At 38.4% G+C, this 24790-nt stretch overlaps 1 protein-coding gene across 1 annotated transcript in view; it reads left to right on the plus strand.

Moving 5' to 3' along the window:
- The window catches only part of sano (CABIT domain-containing protein serrano), a 158862-nt gene that overhangs the window by 118613 nt on the left and 15459 nt on the right, over positions 1 to 24790 (plus strand). Inside the window, exon 5 of the mRNA XM_028315066.1 lies at positions 14072 to 15979. Coding sequence (XP_028170867.1) covers positions 14089 to 15972 — 1884 coding nt within the window. The 5' untranslated portion in view covers positions 14072 to 14088 and the 3' untranslated portion in view covers positions 15973 to 15979. The remainder of the gene's footprint in view (positions 1 to 14071; positions 15980 to 24790) is intronic.

The raw sequence follows: 24790 nt of genomic DNA on the forward strand, positions 1-24790 counted from the left end.
GTAGGTAATCAATAATTCTTAGGATAGTATAGGAACCTAACCTACCATGACTACTGCTCAGAATGCGTTCGTTCGTTTCAGCCAAAATAAATGACGTCCACTGCTGGGCAAAGGCCTCTCCCAAGGTTTTCTATAATGAATGCGTACTTACCTACATACGTACCTCATAATAAATAAGTAGATTAATTATTTTTTACTAGACACTACTAGACAGCAACCCTAACAGCGTAAGAAGAGTTCAGAGGCACGCGATAGAAAGAGACAAAACTTGTAGGTGAATAAAATTGTAGGTACGTAGTGCTGTGCGAGCTGAATTCCACTGTATCGCGTCGTAGCAAGACTCGCATTTATTTAAATCGTCTTGCGGAGTAATCCTTCTGTACCTGTACTATTACTTATTCTGTGCTTGTGGCCTGGAATGTATTATGTAAAGGTGTGTTCACAATAGGCCACATTCTCAAAAATTTTACACAAAAAAAGTTCAGCCAAACAAAATTACCTAAAGTCATAGTCAGAGGCAAATTTTTTGAGGCAGATTGAAATTAAACAGTGATTATATCATGCATATTGGTTAGTGTGAGTTCATTAACCGACTTCAAAAAAAGGAGGGGGTTTTCAATTCGAGGTTTTTTTTGTATGTATGTTACCGCAGAATCCGTCATTTATGAACCGATTTCCAAGATTTTTTTGTTCCAAGGTGTTCCGAAGTGTTCCAAGTCACCAAGTCAACGTGTGTTGATGGGATCCTAGGGAAATCGAGGGTAACCCTCAAATTTCTTCTTTTTTCTTATTCTTCTGTCCTTAACCTGTCTCATAGCACTGGTGTAGTAGTGTATCTGTTACGGTTAATGTAATAAATTGAAAATTATTAATAATAACCGGTTATTATGAATAATTACCGAAAGTCGCGGTAAAAGTGATAAATTAATCACATTTAACAGTAATTATTTAATAATTCAACCTTAGTACTAACAATTTTTACAAAAGAGAACAACATCTTGTGTACGTGCTCGTGTACAGCCAAACTTTTGAACGTTTTGATATCATATATTAATATAATTTTGCATAATGAGTTTGGAATGTTTCTTGCATAATATTAATTTTCCATGATGCCCATAACATAATCTTTTGATTTAAAGTGAAAAATAGGTTAAGGTGCGGCGGGGGTGGCCCTTGGGCCACCCCTAAGCCGCCTATTTAGTTTTATACACACATAAATGACCTCATATTAATCACATTTACCCAATCATGCGGTAATTATTCATAATAACCGGCGATTATTCATAATTTTCACATTTATCACTTTGACCGTAACATATCGACAGCCTAAGTACCTATGGCGTTATGGGCCCATAAAATAGGCACGAGAATATCCCATATATTATGCCATGAACTGAACTAGATCTGGGTTTAATTCCAGCTCAACTTTTTACGAGCAAGTAATATACCTACACCATTTTCTTATGTTCACCAAGTAAATAAATAAACATTCAAATCATTAATGGTCATTATAAACTCATGGGTTCGATTCCCGAAAAGAGCACACAAAGAGTTAAATGAGTATACTTGTATACAATAGGTAAAAACGAAAGGTCACTGATTGATTGATCACAAAATCTCAGAAACTACAAATGCTATCGTGACTGCGCGTGATCGAATCAGAAATGAGGAGATCCGTAGGAGAACCAGAGTGACTGACATAGCCCGCAGAATCGCTAAAATCAAGTGGCAGTGGGCGGGGCACATAGCTCGAAGAGCTGATGGCCGCTGGGGCAGGAAAGTTCTTATGTGGCGACCACGAGCTGGAAGACGTAGCGTGGGCAGGCCTCCTACTAGGTGGACCGACGATCTGGTGAAGGTCGCGGGAGGTACCTGGATGCAAGCGGCGCAGGACCGGTCTTTGTGGAAATCCTTGGGGGAGGCCTTTGTCCAGCAGTGGACGTCTTTCGGCTGAAACGAACGAACGAACGAACAAATGCTATGAGTCTCAAATTTTGCATTGCCTTTTAAAACGTAGGTGCTTCACTAAGACGGGATTTTGCAAAATTAAACCCCTAAGGGGGTAAAACGGGATCCACGCGTACGAAGTCGCGGGCGGCCGTTAGTTTATAGATAATTATGAATTATGAAGAAAAATTATAAGAAAGTACGATAACGGTTTAATAGCACTTTGATATTACTGATTATAACGAGATAGATCATTACCAAACGAAATCATTTGCTATGCCAATCATGCGTTCGCTTGATCACTATAAAGATCTAATTTATAATTATACCCCGCTAAGCCTTGGATCGAAGGCTTCTTAATACAGAAAGCAACATCTAATTTTATAATTATAGTTAAGTATAATCTTACACTTCATTTTGATCATCAGATGAGTTTTATAAAAGACGCGATGTGATTAAATTATGCACACTTGATCAGTGATTGACGAAATAATTTAGGTAGGTGTTAAAGTTTTGACAGTCATTATGTACAATTTCAAGACGACCTTTAAAGGTGTTTTATTCATTTAAGGGGCTAAGGTTTATTTTCGCCCACTAGAATGCTTTTAATCTATTAAGCTTTGTAGTTAACTGTGTGTGCTTATTTTTCTATGAACGAAGTAAATTATCCATGTGTGCCAATTTTGAATACGCACGCAGCAGATAACAATAAATAAATATTTTTAAAAAAGTTTTTTACGTAGATCGATTAAGTTACTGATTCTCAGTGGCTCCTAAAAATTTTGAAACTGTTTGCAAAATCACCCTTTGGTACACAGATACTGGGTTAGGGTGTTTTTAATATCGTGCGTTTTAAATACAAGTAGAAAAAGCTAGCAGTAGTATAAAAAAAAGCAGGAAATCATGCTTTAAACTGTCATTATTTCACGTCCTTCTCAAAATTAACCAAACAAATCTCAGAAAGCACTACCAGGCTGCGGCGGCAAAACAATTAATGCATTAAGGCCCCGTTACACGCGAGTTAAGGGTCCGTTAAGGGTCAATTAACGCTAAATTAGTCCTTCGTCTCAATCAATTCTGTGTAGATTACGAAAGGACTAAAGCACAAGAGGTAGCGTTTTATGAGAGTTTTTGAAGTATCTGCAAGATGAAGGATGCAGGCCGCTACCAACCGTGCGATGTGGAAGTCATTGGGGGAGGCCTATGTTCAGCAGTGGACGTCCTATGGCTGAGATGATGATGATGATGATGAAGTATCTGGTAGTCGCACATAGCTCGCAGAAAAGTTCTCGAGTGGCGACCACGTGGAAGACCTAGTGTGGACAAGCCCACCACTAGGTGGCCCAACGATCTGGTGAAGGTCGCGAGAGGTACCTGGATGCGGGCGGCGCAGGACCGGTCTTTGTGGAAAACCTTGGGGGAGGCCTTTGTCCAGCAGTGGACGTCATTTGGCTGAAATGAAGTAACGAACAGGTAGTCTCCCACTGCAGGAGCATGACCTTATCTAATTTACTACTTAGAGATGATTCTTCTAAGTTATCAGAACCAAATGGAGGATTTGGCCTACATCCTATGCTGGCCAGATGGTTCGGGGCCTGATATTTACATATTATTATTTATAAATAAATTAATGAATGAATGAATGGATGAATAGATGAATGGATGGATGGATGTATGGATGAACAAACGAACGAACGAGCGAACAGACAGACCGTCAGAAGACAGAAAAACAGACAGATAGACAGACAAACAAATAATTTGTATCTACGATATCCACAGGAAAGTGCGGGATGGTTCTATTTTACTCTACCGAAACCACACGGAGAATATGTTAAATTGAAAGTTGAATCTGGGGGCACGGCAGTGCCCCCGCCAAGTCGAGCGCGAAGCAAACACTGCCGTACCATCCTTTACTGGAACCATTTCGCCGCATTTTCAGGCCCCTATTTGAGAACCTCTGGATAAGACCAGAACGCAGAAATTTTCGTCATCTAGTAAGCTATAATCACATACTTTAAATATAAAATTTCAAGTCTGTTGGTCATTTAGTTCCGAAGTTAAGCGAAAGCAAAGTTTCGCATTTACGACACTCACTCACTCACTCACTCACTGATGATCATCAAAATAGAACTAGTACTTCCCATTAACTCAGAGGGCTGAAATTTGGTACAGAGTTAGGGTTTAATGGCCACATAAAGGGAAAACTATAAAAACTAGGAAAATCGAAGATCTGGAGTAACCACATTCATAATCAATACTACTCCGGCCCCGTGGTGTTCGCCTGTATCGCTCACCGCTAGATGGCGCTAGCACTAGCAAGCGGTGTCCAGATTTTTTTATTTTCTAGAGAAAGTCGTCGATTAAGTTGAATGTTGTGTAATTTGCATTTCGTTGATTTCGTTTATTATACTGTAAGGTTCGCTTAGGTTAATATCGTAAAAAAATGTTGATAAAAGACGACGTTAAATAATTTTGCCACGTTCTACAAAAAGAAGTGAAATCCCACCAAAAACATTCTGTAAAAAACTAGCCAAGTCTCGATGGAGCTGCTTGTTTATCTCTAAAAAGTAATGAAATCTAGACAAAGTCGTGCCAAGTCTATGGTTCCTTACTGCGATTTCTTTATTATTATAGTTAATGTTGTGTGACTTGGCCGTTGAACAATCTTTATTAAGATAATCATACATTATAAATACGCAGCTTTAATGAACCTACAATTGACTGGTTATTGTTGAATCAACGTTTTCCAAGTGGCAATTTTCCATTTTTCAAATTCAAATTTTTCATTTTTTCAATTTTCAATTGTAGCGGTTCAGGCGACTGATTGGTGCAATGGTGTCATGGAGCACCTGGTTTTGTCACCCTTCAACGGCCAAGTCACACAACATTAACTATAATAATAAAGAAATCGCAGTAAGGAACCATAGACTTGGCACGACTTTGTCTAGATTTCATTACTTTTTAGAGATAAACAAGCAGCTCCATCGAGACTTGGCTAGTTTTTTACAGAATGTTTTTGGTGGGATCTTTCTTACTCTACCTATAAACAAAGTCGTAACTGCACTTACGTCTATTACGCCGCGACTTGTGCCTCACACCACACCACGGCGGCTTAATGCAGGAAGAAATGCCCACTTACGTCGGGCCGGCACCGGACGGCTCGGATCGCGTGTCGTGGCCGTGTTTTACAGCCGTATTGATGAGATGCCTCCTTCATTTCACACGATTTCTCACTGGAACATGCGTAATATCGTAAGTGCAGTTACGATGTTATGCAGCTAGAACATTTTATGCCATTCGTTTGGGTCAAAATAAAAACTAATTGTTTCTATTTGGACTTAATGTAGCTAAAGTAATTTGTAAAGGTTTTTAGGTAGCCAAAAGCCAAGTGAGTCTGAATTCTCTGTCTGAAATCGGAAAAAAAATTTTGTCAACAAGCTATATGACGGCTATCGCTATAACGGGATAGACAAACAAATATATGAATATGACTATTATAACAACAAAATATCAGCTTTCGGCGACGGATTCGCCCACGTGAAATTGAGATATATTGTTCACTTTAGATAAAGTATTTTATCTATCTAAAACGCCATGAAATATATACAAAGTAGCGTCTTTGAGGAACTCATTTTTATGGTCGAAATACTCGCTATTTCTATACATTTGAGAGAATGTGTTATCTCAGTTTATGAATCAGCACGCTTCATTACCCACATTCATTGGCTGGTCTAGGGTTGCCAACTTCAAGAATCAATGTATTTTTATATCCACAACGAGGAAGCTCTTGGCCGCATCTCACCTGATAGAAAGTAATGATCAGACTGAAAGTGGAATCTTCACCAGAAATCCTCAAACACAGAGGAACGTACCTCAAACTCTGCACTCCATCAATATTAAAACCATTTTTGTGTTACTTATGTAAGATAGTGGTGGTTTGCCAGGTGTACCTACTTAGAATAAGCCCTACCATACCCAGCAGAAAATATTGCCCTCATTGGGAATCGAATCCGCGACCAAGTGTTCTTAAAACTAGACCACAGAAATGGAGAAATTAAATAATGTTTTTGCGTTCTTCATCAGATTCATTTAGTCTTCACTGCAGGAGAAGGACACTGTAATTCACCAGAAATCAGTCCAGTCAGTAGTCTTTTGTACCAAATTGTGCCCCAGAATAACGAAGTCACTTAACACTCGATGCACGTTCAAATAAATAATAGTATTGGTAAAGTTGACAGCCCTAGCCGGGCCTCGAACTTGAACCAAACAGAGCGAGGACCGATTGTTCATTCAGCCAATGTTCTATGGAGCAATTGAGGTGCGAAAATATGTCTTATTGTATAGAAATAAGGCTAAAGAATTTGTTATGGGTAATTGGAAATTGTTTGAGCTATGATGAAGACCGGAGTTTGCTTGTATGAAAAAGATGTTAAGAAATTTTTAGCCATTGAAATGCATTTATAAGCTTCGCTTGAGATGATGATGATTTTTATAGTAATTTTGATAGAAACTAACAAAGAATTAGTATCGAAATTGGTATGAAGACAGAAAGGAAGAAATGGTCATCGGTCGTTCATTTGATAGTCTGTAGCTGAAAGATCACTTTAAAACTAGTATATGTTATTTTAACATTACTTTTACGATCCAAGCGTTTTTCAGCATCTTATTTTTCCAAAAAGTTGTTATTAGAGACACCTAAACACACACTAACTTACAACCGATTAATATAATTTACATCTTCAATATTACAGACAGACATACTTTTTAATACAGTCCAAAATTTGGCACTTAGTAAAGAATGGCGTGAAACATAAAGATGTCCCACATTTCAAGGCTCTTAATTTATTGTTTTTTGTAAAAACAACGGTACTTTACTTAGTTAAGCGACAATTTTGCATAACAATATCCGGTGACTGACACGGTTAACAAGGCCGCCGATAATAATGTATTATTTCACTGTTAATTAGTTAGCGTTTAGCACAAAATACAGTAGGTATAATACCTAACCGTAATTTTAGGAACTCCCACTCTACTTCAGGATGTCGTAAGCGCCTCTTACGACATTCACGGGTGGCGACTAAGGGGTAAATATGCGAACATTAACCTCCCCAACCCGTCTGGCCAGCGTGGGGAGTATACTCCCCAATTGGCCTATAGGCCAAATCCTCCATTCTTCTTCTTGTTGTCATGTCGACAACAATCCTATACAGTGTTAGCCCAAAACTCCGCTACAAGAGTGGCGTTGCAGTTGTTTGGGCACGCAGGGCACGACATCATGTGCTTCATCGACTGGTGAACAAAACTGCACTTGCACTCCAAGTTTGACCCATCCAAGGATCCCCACCTGAACAGATTGTCCTTACTACGGCCGACCTGCGTCCGAAGTGTATTGAAAGACTTCCAGGTAAGCTCATGTCGAGGTGGAGGACTTTCAGACATTAGGAGGGACATTTCTCCATTTACCTCTGGTTAGAAGACAAGGTCGAGCTCCTGTAGTGGAAACTAAGTAACCTGATGTTAATGATGATGATGACCAATGTCAAAGAGGTACCTCTTGAGTGAGACAAGTTTTCCTATACGTGATCCATAAGCTTTAATTGAAATAAATACATAAAAGTGAAAGGTCACTGACTGACTCACTTATCACGAAATCTCAGAAACTAGAAGTGCTAGGAGTCTCAAATTTTGCATGGGGATTACTTTTAGAACGCAGGTGCTCACTAAGACGGGATTTTGCAAAATCCAACCCCTAAGGGGATAAAACGGGATCCACGCGTACGAAGTCGCTGGCGGCCGCTAGTTATTAATATGAGCGGCAAAATTCAATGGTTTTATAATGATTTCATTGCTCTATCCGCCTACCAGTTACACATTCAAATGATATGACTATAAAACAATTTGGCCCAATAAAATCTAAGCATAATTACGGATCGGCACATAAATATGACATGTCCAAATTGGGGCTCCACGCCGAGACGTATAAATCAGACGTTCATGGGAACCCCATGTAACGGGCAGAGAGCGATTCTTGGACTTTGGGGCCACGAAACTAGATAAATAGTTGAAAGTCTGTTAGCTAGGTTCTTAACGCCCTAAGTAACAGGTAAAAAAAACATAGTCCCGGGTTAGTAATAAAAACTTATACCTAGGATGAACCTTGGATTAAAATGTCATTTCCATACTAAAGGACAATTTAAGCCAGAGTTCAACTAGGGTGTAATTTTATTAATAAGGGGAGTAAGTTACTGGTGACAATAGGACGGTTACTGCTATACAAAGACTTTTGCACTGGACGGAATTCGAACCTTAACTTCCAACTCCTCCTACGTTCTTCTGATTAATTTCGTTGCGGGTCCAATGACAGTTTAACTTTCTCCCGGGACAAACTTGACCCTCACGGTTTTTTTTGGCGGTCAAGCTGTAGGTCCTGGCTACACAGGAGTTGCAGCGGTGGGAACGAGAGGTGAGAATTGTCCCGTGCTGCACAAAGACCCCAAGGTCGACATTCCACCAGCTCGCACTAAGCGATTCGATAACTCTTTTATAATGCGAACAAGAACTGGAATTCGTTCCTGCTGTTGTCTTACCCGAACACTATAATCCGGGCCTTCTCCTTTGAAAAGGGAGAGTGAATGAGTTACAGGGCAGATACATACCATCTTAGACAGCATCTCACTTAACATCAGGTGCGATTGCGGTCAAATACCTGCCTTGTTCTGCATAAAAAAATCTATTTAACCGCGTACAAGTAAAATAATATAACATAGCCTAAAATAAATAAATAAACAAGCCCGCTGTTTTAGTGGCCCCAACCGAAGCTCCTTATTTGTCTACCGCGATCGAGTACAGTTACCCACAATATTAACTCCACAATAGGTTTAATCGTGCGACGGAGTCGTGATGTACACTCCAATAGAAAAATGTCGGAGTCGACTCGTGATCTTTCGGTTTGTGGACGATTTCTTTGCAATTGTCTGTATTGATAAGCGAAGGCAGATTGCTTATCTGCTCTTGGGAATTGCAGACTTTGATATTGATAATGTTTTTTGTGTTACAAATAAAAGCACGTCAATATACACTGTGGCATCTTAATCTAGTTGCAATTTTACAAAATCTGATGTAATGTTGTTCTTGTTAGTTACTTATAGTTTTTGTCAACCAGCATCAGAAGTTTCTATGATTTCTTGGAAAATAGCCTATATTATTTATAACTAAACTAGCTTTTGCCCGCGGTTTTACCCGCGTTAAATTTAGTTGGTCACAGATCGTCATAAATTATAGCCTATATGTTATTCTGGGTTATAAACAATAATACTGTAAAGTTTCATCAAAATCCGTTCAGTAGTTTTTGCGTGAAAGAGTAACAAACATCCACACGAACTTTCGCATTTATAATATTAGTAGGATAAGATATTGTCTTGTGTAGCTTAATGTGCCAAGGTCAAATTCTACTTTCTCCCCCCACAACTAGCATGTAAATATCAAATGTAAAAGCCGATTTGAAAACATTATCCAAATAAAAAACTGTCTGTGTGTGATTTTTTGCCGACACCAACAAAAATGAATGAATTTTTCTGAACTCTACATTTATCAATTAAAATAATTTTAAAATTCCATTGCCTTTCCATCGCCAGGAGTGCACATAATTCATTAGTTCGCACAAAAACAAAAGGCAAATGTGGTAAAAATACGAAAGAAAGATACAAAACGTAGTCGGCCACTAATTGGACGTGCGCACATTATTAATTAAAGTTTTTAGGAAAGTAAAATATACAGTGAGCGAATTGTATACTTAATTAATTTTAAGGGTCTTTTTGTAGGCCTAAGGGAAAATTTATAGTTTGGTTATAAAAAGCAACATAAAGCTACAAGGAAACCAATATTGGACTAAGTTCCCATAGGTACAGTCGTAATAACTTTTTATTATTTACTTTTTGACCCAATAATAGCTTCTTAAATGACTACAACTTTATTATGCAAGATCATTTTCAAAAATATACCTGGAAACTTCAAAGCTTCGTGCAAACGAAAAGGGGTTATCTGCTATAAAGTAAACTCGTCACACTTTTGTGAGCATTAAATATAATTTATTTAAAAACAAATTTGTTATAAACATGAATAAGCATACGTTAAACCACGAGACAATATTCAAACAAAAATACGTATAAAAACATAATAATTAATCTAAGAAATGCGAGTTAAAATATCTAGTGCAAATCCAATCTAAAATATCTGTCTGTGTCTGTAGCCATAGAGTTCCCCCAATTTAAAAACGAATTCGAAAATTCGCACAAAATGACAGGTTAGATAATATAACTGTGACGAATTTATTGACTTATTTTCCATGTGACCAGTTTACGAAAAAGTCTATAACCCACGAAAAACACAGACGAGTTGTGATGTGACGTAACAGCGCTCGCTGGCATCACCGCAAGTTTAAGGTCAACGTACAGGGACAATGCCGTTGATGTAACGCCGAATAACACTACGTTACGCGCCGGCGCATACGGGCTGGTGGCACAATGGGCGCGATGTATTTTTTAGTCTTTCAAGGGCTGATTTTTCAATCGTCGGATAACTTTTAACTGAAGAATAAGTTCGGCACATTGACAGTTTCAGTATGGGAAATATGTCAAAATAAGTTAGTACTATACTCGTACATTAGCAAAAAGGTGTATATTCGGATATTTTCGTACTCGTACGAAGTATTTTGACGTTTTTCTGGTCCCATGTTGAGCTATTAGCTCTGTTTTTGGCTTCAAATTGAAGAACTCAATGGGGCCTATCGATTGGCATTTACAGGCCTGAAAATTTTGAGTTTTGACTAGTCTATGTGACACGTTAACTTAATAATATTGATTATTAAGTTGTCAATAACTTATTTATTTGATTGCGAGTGAAAGGAAATACTCGCCTGTAATTCAGCACAGGTGTTTATTTTTTATATGTTTGTATTTATTTTGTGACAATTCTGTGTTAAATTAAAATTTTGTGTCAATCAGTCTGAAAAAAATGACCTGCATAATTTATATTCTGCGCTCACTGTGTCCCTGGCTTTAAACAAACCGCGTATCAGCTCTTTAGTTTTTAGCACAAAATTACAACATTTTATGACGTAACGGTACCCGCTCAGCTGATGGACAAACCAATGGAGTTTTTATTATTTTTATGCGTATGGTTGAGTTTCTATCAAGTTGACTAAAATTGAAATTTTGAACCAATTATTGAGAGCGTAACCCAATAATTACAATGCACAATTGCTCTAAAAATCTACATTTCAGCCCTGTACCTCTAGCATGAACAACTTTCGTCTTCGAATCGTTTGCGTATTCGACAAAACTCGCTAATCATCCTTCGAATTAAACGATAATGTGTCAATTTTGATTCTCAGAATAAGTTTCGTGCGACCATTTTTCATACTAAGTTCACTTTACGACACGTTCACAAGCGCGCAGTTGTAGTTTTCGTACTAAATCTTTTGATGGCGATTCGAATACGCAAACGATTCGAACTCGAAAGTTTTTCGTGCTAGCCGTCCTGAAAGCAAGATTAGTTCTAAAATAGTTCTAAAATAATAATACAAGTTGCAAAAAAAAAAGATTAAATTGGCTCATCCGTTTAGAAATAACGATGCAGCAGGCAGAAACACATTTACATACGTCTAACTCGTTCGTTCGTTTCAGCCAAATGACGTCCACTGCTGGACAAAGGCCTCCCCCAAGGATTTCCATAACGACCCGTCCTGCGCTGCCCGCATCCAGGTACTTTCCGCGACCTTCATCACCAGATCGTCGGTCCAACTCAAATCCATCTGCTACAATCATATTTTTCTATTAATAAAAACAAATGGCGGCTAAAGATGGGATGACATGGGCATGGCTATCAAATTTTCTCGGAAGTATCACTTCGGCACCATATGTTATACCGCTGAAGTTGTGGTTTTTACATCCCAGAGAATGATATTTATGAACAAAGTTTATTTATTTATTTATATGCGTACGGCCATCCATCCATTCCCCTACTGCTATGTTGGTTGCATAACCTCAGGTATTTGTATTATTATAGAGCTAACAGGGTTGAAAGCCTCCTTATCAACATAAGTATAATATACGATCAAAATAATTCTTAAATTATACAAGACGGAATGTCGTCTTTCATATGAAGTATTCGCACAATTTTAGGGTTTCGTACAAGTTTTAAGAAGAGAACCATGACAGTAATCCTCAAGTTTATAAATTGAAACTTTTATCATAAGACTATTGTTTATTTTGAAAGTATATTATATTCTAAGGCCTATTAGTTTACTCACAACAAATCTATAGTATAAACATTAATCGTAAATTGTGTTGGTAAGCGCAAACTCAACAATGCCTGGACCAATTTTACCAATTCTTTTTTTTTAATAATGGTTGAAGTCCAAGGATGGTTTTTACGGCGAGATTTGCAAAATTCAACCCCTAAGGAGGTAAAACGGGGTCGACGCGTATGAAGTCGCGGGCGGCCGCTAGTGTACTCAAAGTCAAAGTCAAAGTCAAAATTTCTTTATTTGTTTGGACTAATAAATAGTTCTTACAAATCGTCATTTTGCTCTTAAGGAGCCTCTACATGTCTCATAATCTTTTTACCCTACCAGTACTACTATAAATTGTACAGGATGACCCAATGGTGGGAGATCAAACAAAAAGCATTCTAATGCTCAAATGCAAAAACTTTATACGGGGCCATATTGTTTTGCTGCAAGATAAAACAGCTCACACTTATCCGGTTTTTTGTCCCATACGCGTTAAAAGCAAGGTCTTTGAGTTGTTAATGTTTGTTTTCGCCAGAAAACTCTTTATTGCGTAACGGTGTACCGCAAACCCGAAACCAGCATTGCATTTGTTAAGCTAACAACACACTGTCGTTATACCAAACTCACAAAGATAGGTCCCCATAATTGATGCTTACTGTCCATGGTGTATAACTTTTCTTACAGATTACTTATACCTTTATTTTGTCTCTTATTATATCCGCTTTGCACTGGAGGAAAGTCGATCGTAACTTCGAACTCCTCCTGTGTTCTTCTGATTAATTTCGTTGCGGGTCCAATGACAGTTTGACTTTCCCCCGGGACAAACTTGACCTTCATTAATTGGCTTTTTCTCGGTGGTCAAGCAGTTGATCCTAGAGTTGCGTTGCAGCAACAGTTACTGTTTAGTAAGTTTTTACATCCTTTTTGTGGTAGAGTCCCTCTACCTCAACCACATTCCAAAATATTATACTGTTAATTAAATTACGAGTAATTAAATTACAAGTAATTACGAGCCTACTAACCAGCATTATTAATCCGAGATGAGAAGTTTGTTAGTGTGACTGTACCTTTAGCTTTACGAAGAAAAATTCTGATTGTTTTTGCAAATATTACGCATACTAACGGTTGTTTAAAAAAGAAACACGAGTGACTTAAGAGCCGTACGAATGTTTTGATTCTTGCCTCTTTTTCGCAGTTGACAAATCAACGTTTCAAATAAACGTGTTTTTCCAATGGATTTTGTACCGTATTTTAATGATTATCTTCAAATAACTTATGGATATTTGTTTATACGCTGACAACTGTATTTTGTTTCTTTTTTCTTTGTTATATTTTTAAAAACCTGCCAGTAATTAATTAATGAATTTGTAAGAATATGTTTGAAATAGCTTACGATATTTTATTATAACTTTCTTTCAATAAATGCAAGTCATTGCAAAAATACAAGAATTTGTTTGTCACTATGATTCCATACTCTCTCTCATTTCAATACCACTATAATTTCTGAGAGCAAAGTAAACCCAACGTATTCCGCTCAAGAGAAATTACATTTACTCGTAAATGTTCAAGATAAACATAGTAACAGCTTTTATCAAAATAGATCCCAAATCAATATTATTACAGACCTAGGAAACATATCTAGATTATTGCGTAATCTGTTTCAGCCTAGTCAACATTGTCATTCAAAGGCAAACGAAGTGCACTGCAAAATTCATAGCAACCGTTTAAAGTAAGGCTGTTTTATGAAGTCCCTTGGAAATCCGGACCACCCTTAATGCCAAGAATATTGACTATGGAACATATAATCTAACCAAACTTTTTTTTTCTTTCCAGATGTGACTACGCCCACGATGGCAGCCACAGATGGCCAGATCGTGGTAGCCGCCTCCCGCTGGGCGGATGAAGGCAACTATCTCCGAGAGTTCGCTGCCAAGCATCGCCTCCCCAACGTCGCCAAGATCATCAAGGGCCAATATGGCGGCCTTGGCGTCCCAACCCTCCCAAGTCCCAGCCTCCAAAGCACAGCTCTTCTTGTCTCCGCCGGAAAAAGAAAGAAAATCATCGCCCAAGCCATCAAACTTAAAGAGGGACGACGGATGGTCAGTGTAGGACCAAGGATTGCCATCCCCGACTCTTACAAAGGGTATTTTGAGCTACTAAGCGAGGAAGGCAGAGCTGTCAGGTGTATAGAATCGGTCGCCGAACTAGCCAGAAGAAAACTAGACGATGGATGCCTTGTCAGAGAACCTATCAGAGTGATCTGCGCTAAAACAGATCTAGATGGTAACGTGACAGCAGATGGGGCTAGAAACCTGCCCGCGGGCGAAGTCATCATGCCGAGAGGCGAAGTGTTCTTAGGTAAAAGTAAATATTTAAAATGCACTGACTCCAAAGGAGACACGGTGCTGTTGAGCCAAGACCAGAGAGGAAAGTTCTCAGCCATTGCCAAAGAAGAGAACATCAGCGGAGTGCACACAGCGAAGACGTTGCTGACGAAGAGACTGCCCATTACAGTGAGGCTTGTACACGGAACTCCTCCAAGAGGCCTGAAAAGTTCCAACCATTTTGTACCAGAACTGAGATTGCTGTCCATGTTTGAAGAAGACCACGTCTTCGCGCTGCCGCTCCAGAAAGAAGGCAACGCTCTCATAGCGCTCCCCTTAGCCGCTCCTCTGAAAATGCAAAGATGCAAAAACGAGGAGCAGATCAAAAACTTCATGGAATTCTCTAGATTAGTCGAAAAGTGCAATCGATTGCTCGTAGACGTTGTCGACAGGATACACGTACTAGACGGAAAGCTTGGTGACCCCAAAAGATTACTCAATGCCCCATTACACGCTCCACCGTTGATCAAAACTGGTTACTTCCTCCGGAGAAGTGCGTCTTCAGATACTGCCAATCAGCATAAGCATATAACGCGCCATAGTCATATTTACAGCAGCCATAGAGACGAGAACAGCATCCCAGATGAATACGATGAAATAGACCAGATCTACGACTACGTTAGAGGATTTGCTCCACTGCCGAAGAATATCAAAGCATCATACTCCAACGAGCCAAGTCGCCACGAGTCTGCTCCGTCTTCACCAGCGCCCACGCCTATTCATATGCCTTTAATAACCGAAATCAAACCAGAACCACCTCCCATAGAGACCATCCCTACAAAAAAGCCTCAACTCTGTCAAAAGGCAGAGAAAAGAACTCGCAAGGCAACAGTTCCAATAAAAGAGACACCAGTAACAGTTTACAAGGAAAAGTGTTCGATTGCACCAGCTCCGAACAATTTGCCGAAGCTGTTCATCAAGAACAATATAAACAACAACAAAAGCAGGATGGTGTTCCGGCAGAAAAGCAATTCTCCGACCAAGGAGAGTCCTAGTCCTATAGCTAGTCCGGTGCGTCCGTTAACGAAGGGTGATTCTCCTATCTTCAACATAAGGTATAAAAGTCTATCGAATATCCACCAGGCGATGGAATTAGACGGGACCTTAGACTCGAGCCATTCTGGTGGCAGGACTTCTGGGGATTCTGGGAACGGGCCGAAGTTGCCAGAAAAGAGATCCAGGAAGCTGAGCAGGCCTAAATCCTTGACGAACCTGGTGTGGGAGCTGAAGGGCTGTCCCGTGGAACCGAATGAGAAACCAAAATGTAGGGTTAAAAATGAAAGTTACAAGAAAATGGGCACGAAGTTATCGCTGGGAGCACAGAAGAGGGTGCCGACGCTGTATCTCTGATTTCTTGGTAAGTATTGTCGTTTTTAACAAACTAATTATTTACATTGACCCGTTATAGCTTTTTCAAATTAGACATTTTGAGGTGAACGTTTGTCGTCCGTTTGCAGGACCGCACACTGAAATTTGTATTACAACTGCGTTGGAATAAAAATGACAATCAATTACCAACAGAGTGTGCGGCCTCGCAAACACACGATACGACTGACGTCCTGCTCAAAACGCCTAATTTGAAAGAACCCTCATCCAGCAATTTTATTCAGAGCTAAAAGTATTTTTCTGTAAATAATGTCATAAACGAGGCGAATAAAAACACCTGTAGATAAGATATTACCACTGTACTTATGTAATCCGCATTCGTGTTATCGAAACAATCTGTTAATTAACTCTTAATATCTGCATTTAGCCATTTTTATTCAAATCACAATGTAGGTTCATAGATAACTCGGTGTGAAATATAGATAAGGCTTCAAATGATGCTATAAACACTTTTAATCATAATTAATTTTCGAATTTTTTAAATCATCTCTAATTAAAATTATATTGATAGAGAGAGAGATTTATAGCGCGTAGTGTTTTATTTCATTAATATAGTAGCTTTAACATTTATACTGTTTATAGAAATGCAATTTGTTTATCGTCTTCACCATTCGGTACATTCAAGATTCCTCAACTGGTATCGGATGGCATATCACGAGTTGCGGTTGCGAAATATAAAGATTCAAGCGATTTATGCTCACCCTATCTCTATTGAAAATGCTCATCGGTGGCTTACTGTTATGTGGAAATGCTTTGTTAGGGCCACACCACACTATACAAAAATCAAATCAAAATCAAAAATATTTTATTCAATTTTGACCACTGGTGGCACTTATGAACGTCAAATACAGTAAAAATAGCCCTAAAGGGGCACTTTACTTGTCTTATTATCTTTTGGGCCCTACCAGCGCTTCGAGACAAACATATGGCAAGTGCTGAGAAGAAACGCCGGAACAAACGACGACTGGTTAGTGAAACACATTGATATGTGCCCGGATCACGGCGCAGTGAATGGTTGACATACTGACAGCCTATGGAGTCTTTGGACAGGTTTCCAAAACGGTTGTTTATTCAATTTTGACCAAGATTTGGTAAATTATAAATAAAAGATTTGTTACTTATGAACATAAAAAAATTAACCCTTGATTGACTTAGTCTTTTCTCTAGTGCTAAGACGAAGCCCCGAAACAAACTCGTAGAGGTCCTCGGAATAAACTCGTGTCATTATCAATGACTTAATAATAATTACCTCTAAAACACAGACTTTCTTTAAGTCTGGAAATACCTTTTCCATTGTGCCAGTTTCCAATGAGAACTTTAATGCCCTTCTGTCTTCACAATACACATTTTTTTTAATTTAAGTTCGCATTTTGCGACTTTACTTCACTCTATGTTCCATGGTAAAGGTAAGCGTGGTTTGACCCTTACAGATATTTATTGAGACATCAATGCCTTTAGCTATTTTCTCATTGTAAACATTCGTTCGTTCGTTCGTTCGTTTCAGCCAAATGACGTCCACTGCTGGACAAAGGCCTCCCCCAAGGTTTTCCACAATGAACGGTCCTGCGCTGCCCGCATCCAGGCTCTTCCCGCGACCTTTACCAGATCGTCGGTCCACCTAGTAGGAGGCCTGCCCACGCTACGTCTTCCAGCCCGTGGTCGCCACTCGAGAACTTTTCAGCCCCAACGGCCATCGTCTCTACGAGCTATGTGCCCCGCCCACTGCCACTTGATTTTAGCAATTCTGCGAGCTATGTCGGTTACTTTGGTTCTCCTGTGTAAACATTAACATTAATTATTATTATACACAGAACTATGAAGATTTTATTAGCAACATTTTAAGGGGGGGTTTTGTTTTGCAACAAACGCCCGTATTTACAAACATTACTATGAGGTCTCACAGTGCGGTGGACGCACAGGGTGACACACGAACCAATCGCAGAGCTCTTTTCAACGCTGTGCGTTTGATTTGCAGCTTCACTTAAGCAAGCATCGTTTGTGAATACGGGCGAAAGTCTATTCGTCACACCTTTGCAAGAAAATTCGTCATAAATGTAAATAAGTTCACGTCAAATTGACATAAGAAATATATGAAGTGTGACGAGTTTAACATGCTTTTCTCTATGAGTTAACTGTGCCAAATCGACAATAAAGCTTTAACCACACCAAGGCGTGCAGATCCTTTGATCAGATCCAATGACAGGTCGCGCGACCCATGACAGTTCACGCGACCTGTCATTTCCCTATGATCGCGCCGTAAGGCAGGGTACTCATTTGCCATGTAGCACGTAACGTAGCATGTAACGTGTCCAACCTTGAAGTGAGTAGGGCTCGTCCACGGTCATCGCGTATCTGGCTGCGAGCTCCTGGATCCTACTGCGAGCCGCCTTTGTGCGAACCACGCGCGAGCAACTCGCAGCGGGCTCGTGCCTATGTACTCACTTGATACAGTATCTAAATATAAATGATTTTAATTCTTAGATTTTACTTAATGTGTAATATGTGTATAGAATTAAATTTTTAGTTTAAATATAATTTGTATGTAAGTGGATTGTTTATATATAATAATGATATGTATTTTGCTAATGATAGTTAATTAAAGTATAGTTAAGCCTTTATTTCGCCTGAGATACAGGAATAAATTTCCTAGTTCAGGCACATGTATAAATTTTACCTTTTGTAGCATAAGATTAGCCTAGAGTTTAAACTGTCAAATAAGTTATACAATAAAAAGAAAAAAAAATATGTATGTATAAAAGGAGAAACTGACTGACTGACATATATCAACGCACAGTCTAAACGGCTAAACGTAGGCACTTGAAATTTGGAAGGGACGTAGCTTAGGTACCGTAGAGGTGCACTAAGAAAGGAATTCCTGGAATTCCCACGAGAACGGGAATTAGAGGGAAAATCCTTTTGTATGAAAAATCTAAACCGCTTAAGTTAGACGCTTGAAATTTGGCACGCAGGTACCTTAGTAAACTTAAAGCTTAGTTACAACAGGATATTGCAAAATTCCCACGGGAACGGGAGTTAGCGGGAAAAAACATTTGTATGAAAAAATCTAAACCGCGTAAGATAGATGAAGGGGGTAAAACGGGATCCACGCGTACGAAGTCGCGGGCGGCCGCTAGTCTGATAAATTAGATAGATAGATAAAACGTTTATTGCATGTTACATTACATGCTACACGGCTAGATGAGTACCCTGCACGCGTTGGTGTGGTTGAAGCAGAACCAGGCCTGGCTCACTCCGCGCGGTACATCCGATAATTACCTACAGCGAAGCGCCCCGCCGGCGGGTATTATATCAGTCGAGTGTCACGCGCGCGCTCGTCAGGACGCTGGCGTGCGTTGTAGTATGATTATAATTCTATGATCGAAGTATTATTTAAAAATGGACATAAAGAGAAAGAAATATTGTGCGGCGTTCGGGTGTTTAAATTCGAAAAGTAATCTACCGGATTCATCTTTTTTTTTTCGCTTCCCAAAGATGCTGAAAGGTATGTTGGCCACGTGGGTAATCAATAATTCTTAGGATAGTATAGGAACCTAACCTACTATGACTACTGCTCAGAATGCGTCACTGCTGGACAAAGGCCTCTCCCAAGGTTTTCCATAATGAATGCATACTTACCTACATAAGTACCTCATTACAAATAAGTAGATTAATATTTTTTCACTAGACAGCAACCCTAACTGCGTAAGAAGAGTTCAGAGGCACGCGATAGAAAGAGACAAAACTTGTAGGTGAATAAAATTGTAGGTTCGTAGTGCTGTGCGAGCTGAATTCCACTGTATCGCGGCGCAGCAAGACTCGCATTTATTTAAATCGTCTTGCGGAGTAATCCTTCTGTACCTGTACTATTACTTATTCTGTGGCAGAACCCATTTTAGTAAACACATTACGTGTAAAAAACAAGCTACTAATAGAAAGGTATAAACTAAAGATTTAATTATAAAATAATGATGATTAAATGTACATTATAACTCACTCAGTGTATTGTTTAATTATACTTTCAATATGGAACTTGTTGTTGATTTCACGAGCCATTAAGCATCAGAACATCCAGAAAAGGTTTCTATTCTTCACGTTTTTTAGTTTTTCTGGTTTGATAAGGAAATAAATATGTTTTTATTTAATATTAAATTACACTCGCTTTTTGTGTTACAAATCTATTTCTAAGTTAACTCTGTAAAAACAAAACAATCGATTGGATCATCAACAGTTAAATGTGTAAACTAACTTGAAACTACCATAAAAACCGTTCAACTACGCAATTAATTGTAAAATAGAAGCTATTAAAACTACAATAAGATGCTACAGTGATTACCTTGATGTACACACATACATACATACATACATATTATGTTATAGTCAAAACTCATAATCGGTCAAAACCCGATTTTGAATAACATCCTTGGTCAAAACCACTTTTGAGTGGAAAAATCAGTCAATAGTGATATTGACCAAGGGCATCAGTCAAAACCATTTTTGACTGATTATTGCAGTCAAAAGTGGTTTTGACCGATTATGAGTTTTGACTGCAACACATACACAGGATAGTTTTTATCCCGGTTTTTAAAGAAAAACACGCGCGCGTTTATGTCTTTTTGTAACAGGTAAAAATTATCCCGTTCGAAGTCGTGGAAAAAGTGAAAATAAGTAAACACTCATGTCTTTTGCTGTCTCACATAATAACATCTGTACGGATTCGGTATAAAGATAGCTATTTTATTATTTTTGCTTTGTAATATCAATGTTTATCATTTAGTACCAAATAAATATTTTTTCTTTCTTTCTTATTTAAAAGTACAGGAAAAAAATAGGATAGATTTTATCCCGGTCCTTAAATATGGATACGTGCGCGTTGATGTCTTTTAAACCTTAAGGCCCGGTTTCCAAAGCGGAGCGGAGAAGGTTTGAGCCGTCAATTTTTTTTATGAGAGAGGAGAAGAGAAGTAATAATGATAATAATAATTTAATAATAATTTGTCATATTGTCCTGAGGGTACTATTTTGTCCTACTTTTGGTACTTTCTGTTTGTAATGTGTGTTTCTGTTATGCAAATAAACGTTTTATCTATCTATCTATCTATAATTATTATTATTTACATTGTAAAAAAATATTTAAAATTAAGAAAAAAAATGAATAAAGAGATAGTAATAACAAATCTTTGGACATTTCATTCACACAGCGCCAGCTAACCCCACCCAAAGTAAGTAATTTATATGCTTGTGTTATGGGTGCTATCTTAACGAATATACTAGTTATTCATTTAAATACATAGGCATACCTACATAGTAACACCCAGACCCGTCACAGAACTTATTATCATTACAATTTCTGCCCGACCGGGAATCAAACCCGGGACTTCTCGGCATAGTAGTCCGTTCTGAACCACTACACCAAACGGCCGACGAAGTGGAAATAATTAAATCTGATTGGTCATTCAAAAACACTTCTCCGCTCCGCTCCGCTTTAGTGGAAACCGGGCCTTAGCCGTTCAAAATCGCGGGAAACTAAAACAAGTAAACACACGACTTGTTTCACATAGCACACCGTTAACTAATAATTTCTCCGCTAATCAATAAAGCGCAATAAAACCCTCGGATCTAGTCCCCCGGTCGATGACTGCGGATGTGACGTCACTCGTCCTGTTGCCAGTCATTATGATAAGTATGATCAGGTATGCTGGTACGTATAGCCTAATGGGAAGGCTTTACGTACGAGTCCCGGTCTGTATTCCGTTTATTTATTCAACTAGCTATGCTTGAAAAGCATCATCATAAACCTGCGGTTTCATAAAGATTACTAATTAAACCTTTTTTTTTTAAGACTAGCTTTCCGCCCGCGGCTTCGCCCGCGTGGAATTTTGTCTGTCACAGAAAACAATATCGCGCGCGTATTTGCTCACCGTTTAGACCTACCCTGGTCTACGACAAACATTTTAAAACCAAAATCAGCTCAATCGGCCCAGCCGTTCTCGAATTTTAATCAGACTAACGAACAGCAATTCATTTTTATTGTTAAGATAGATTTGTATTGCACAAATTACTAATAGTCCTGTTAGCCTCTCGTGGTAAGCTAAATAAGCTTGTGTTACGAGTGGGCTCACCACAATAGTCGAGCGGTGGGATTCGAACCCGCGTGCCTCGGATCTCGAGTCGGCCAGTCCGACCACTTCACCGTTGGGCTATCGTGGCTAATAAAAGAAATGGTAGAAGACTTTTCCAAAAGTAAAACGTATCGTGGTTCCTGGAGATTACCAAGGTATAGCCTGACCAGGAACATAAAAACCCTGGCATAGAGGCGCGTCAATTGCATTTGATAGTGCAACACTGAGTACAGTCGTACCTGTGTTAAATTAATAGGCTAACTTTATGTATGAGGATTCAGGATTACGGGCTAATTTGATATTTTCATGAATTAACGAAAAAATATTATTATAGGTAACCTGGTTATATATAAATTAAATGAAAACATCAATCGAGCTAGTAGGATTTATTTTATTATTCAGCAATAATCAAATTCAGAACTTGAATATTCAACTGCAATGTCTGCTCATGAATGCTTCAAAATCGGTACTTCTTTCCCAATTCCAGAAAATTCAACACTTAGAAAGTGACAAAAAACTTTAAAATAGGTAGTTGAAACAAACCACAGCTAATTTTCATAGTGGACTGTACTATACGATAAACATGTCAGTCAATTTGACACCCTTGTCGGAAAAATTATTCAATGAAAATATTGTCCGAACCCTTAGTATTTCTCTTCGACAAATACTTTAACACATTGTGAACCACTTTTCTTTCACGACTATGAAAAGATTTTAGCAATTTAATTCACAAAATCAATTGCGCACATTTAAAATAAAGTTTGTTTACACTTTGACAGCAATAGACTGACATGCAAGGTGACATGACAATGAAGTTTTCAGTTACTGTTGCCATTAAAAGAAATTAGTACCATTAGTTTTCCGCAACATGGCGAGGGTTTTTATGTTCCTGGTCAGGCTATATATCGTAGGTACTTTGTAGCGTTCCTTGGGTAAAAAGTCTAGCAGTGGATTTACTTAGATCAAATAATGATCAAGAATAAGTTCAGTCATCTTGAGATTATTTCTTACAAAAAATTTAAATGCTATCTGTTATGTAGGTACCTAAGTATATTAAAACTCATGAAACTCATTTTATTTTTGCAAGTAGGTTTTTAAAAAGCATTTTTACATGTCTCCGTATTAACCCTACCACTGCCGGTACAATAAATGGGCCAGTGCTGAAAAAAAGCAGCGCAAGAAACTCATCTATAAGTTAAAACTAAACTAGGTAGCTTCTTTCAAACAAAGTAATCTATCTAAAGCCTACTTTAGTAAATAGATAGGTAGTAACAATAAGCACTTCCTACGTGCCCAGTGCGATGATATTTGCAGCAGGTGGATCCTGCGCGAAAGTTTGACATTTACCGACAGCATTCTGATATTGGCACAGAGTAAAAGGCTTACAGAAGTGCCACTTCATTGCGTTATGAAGATGTACTCGTAGCTTCTTCATTTGGCACGAATAAGACTTCAAAACCTACCTTGATTTTTCGCCACTTAGTTCCCACTAATAATAGTAATACATACGAGTGTAACCAGGCAGTTATGTGCCTAGCAAAGTTAAGCACATACAAGCATAGCTCAGGGGAGCTACACCATAGAAACAGCCAAGGCAAAAGATTAGCGTAACAAAGTCTGAAGATAATTTATTTTGAGCAAAATCTGGTTTAATTTCTCTCTCTCTCTCTCTCTCTCTCTCTCCTTCATGTACGAAACAAATGCATGAAGTCATCTTGGCTATTTTCTATAGAGAAATGTCAATTAAATTAAATTTCTTGACAAAATATACCTACTCCTGCTTTGTTGGGAAGTCGCACCTCAGTTGCCTAAACCCACAAGATAGAATACGAATTTGGCTAGCTTTTAGGCTATAAATATTATAACAGACGTAGACAGTTAATGATAATGTTAATTACTGTCTAAAGTAGTAAATGGTTGATTATCGCCTCATTAAAAAATCTCCGGTTTTTCTGTAACATATTTTTTACCGATTCGCGAACTGTGGTAAAGTAACGGCACATTATGGCTGACACAATCGAAACTTGAACGATTTCGATAGCAATTAGCCCACACAACGTATTAAGCGTATTATTAAGACATCATTAAGCTTTTGGCGAGCAAAAACGTCGCCATAATTGGACGATGTCATAACTTTAATTGGTTTTTGACTCAATTAACTGTTCTATAAAGTTTGTTTTTTGCTAAACACGTCTGATATAATTATGCTTAAGTGTCTACAGCGGAATTGGATTTAGGTGCTCGAGAGCATCTATTTTTTGTGTTGCAAGACATTTTATAAATAATGAAATATATACATAAATAAAGTACTATTCATTTAGGTTATTTGGGCAGTGCCTTCCTGACATTCGGTCTTAAGTTCGAAACAAATCAAAAATGTTACTTGCTCATTCAAAAATAAATAAAAACATTCAACCAAACACGCAGGAAGTCGAAAATTTCATAATGTAAGTATGTAGCTAAGATCAGGAATGCTAGCTATTTAGTCCCTCGACTGTGCTTAACTATGCTAGGCACATAAATAACGTCTTCATCGCACTGTCCCATCTGCGGGTTGATCTATGCCACTATTGTTGTATCCTTCATGCAACATTTTACAACTGTGACCTTTCGTTAAATATCTTTAAACACGACTGCATCTTAATGCACTCGCAAACTTATTA

The sequence above is a fragment of the Ostrinia furnacalis genome, unplaced genomic scaffold (assembly GCF_004193835.3).
Source record: "Ostrinia furnacalis isolate ACB-3 unplaced genomic scaffold, ASM419383v2 OfSCF4967, whole genome shotgun sequence".
In the NCBI taxonomy this organism is placed as follows: domain Eukaryota; kingdom Metazoa; phylum Arthropoda; class Insecta; order Lepidoptera; family Crambidae; genus Ostrinia; species Ostrinia furnacalis.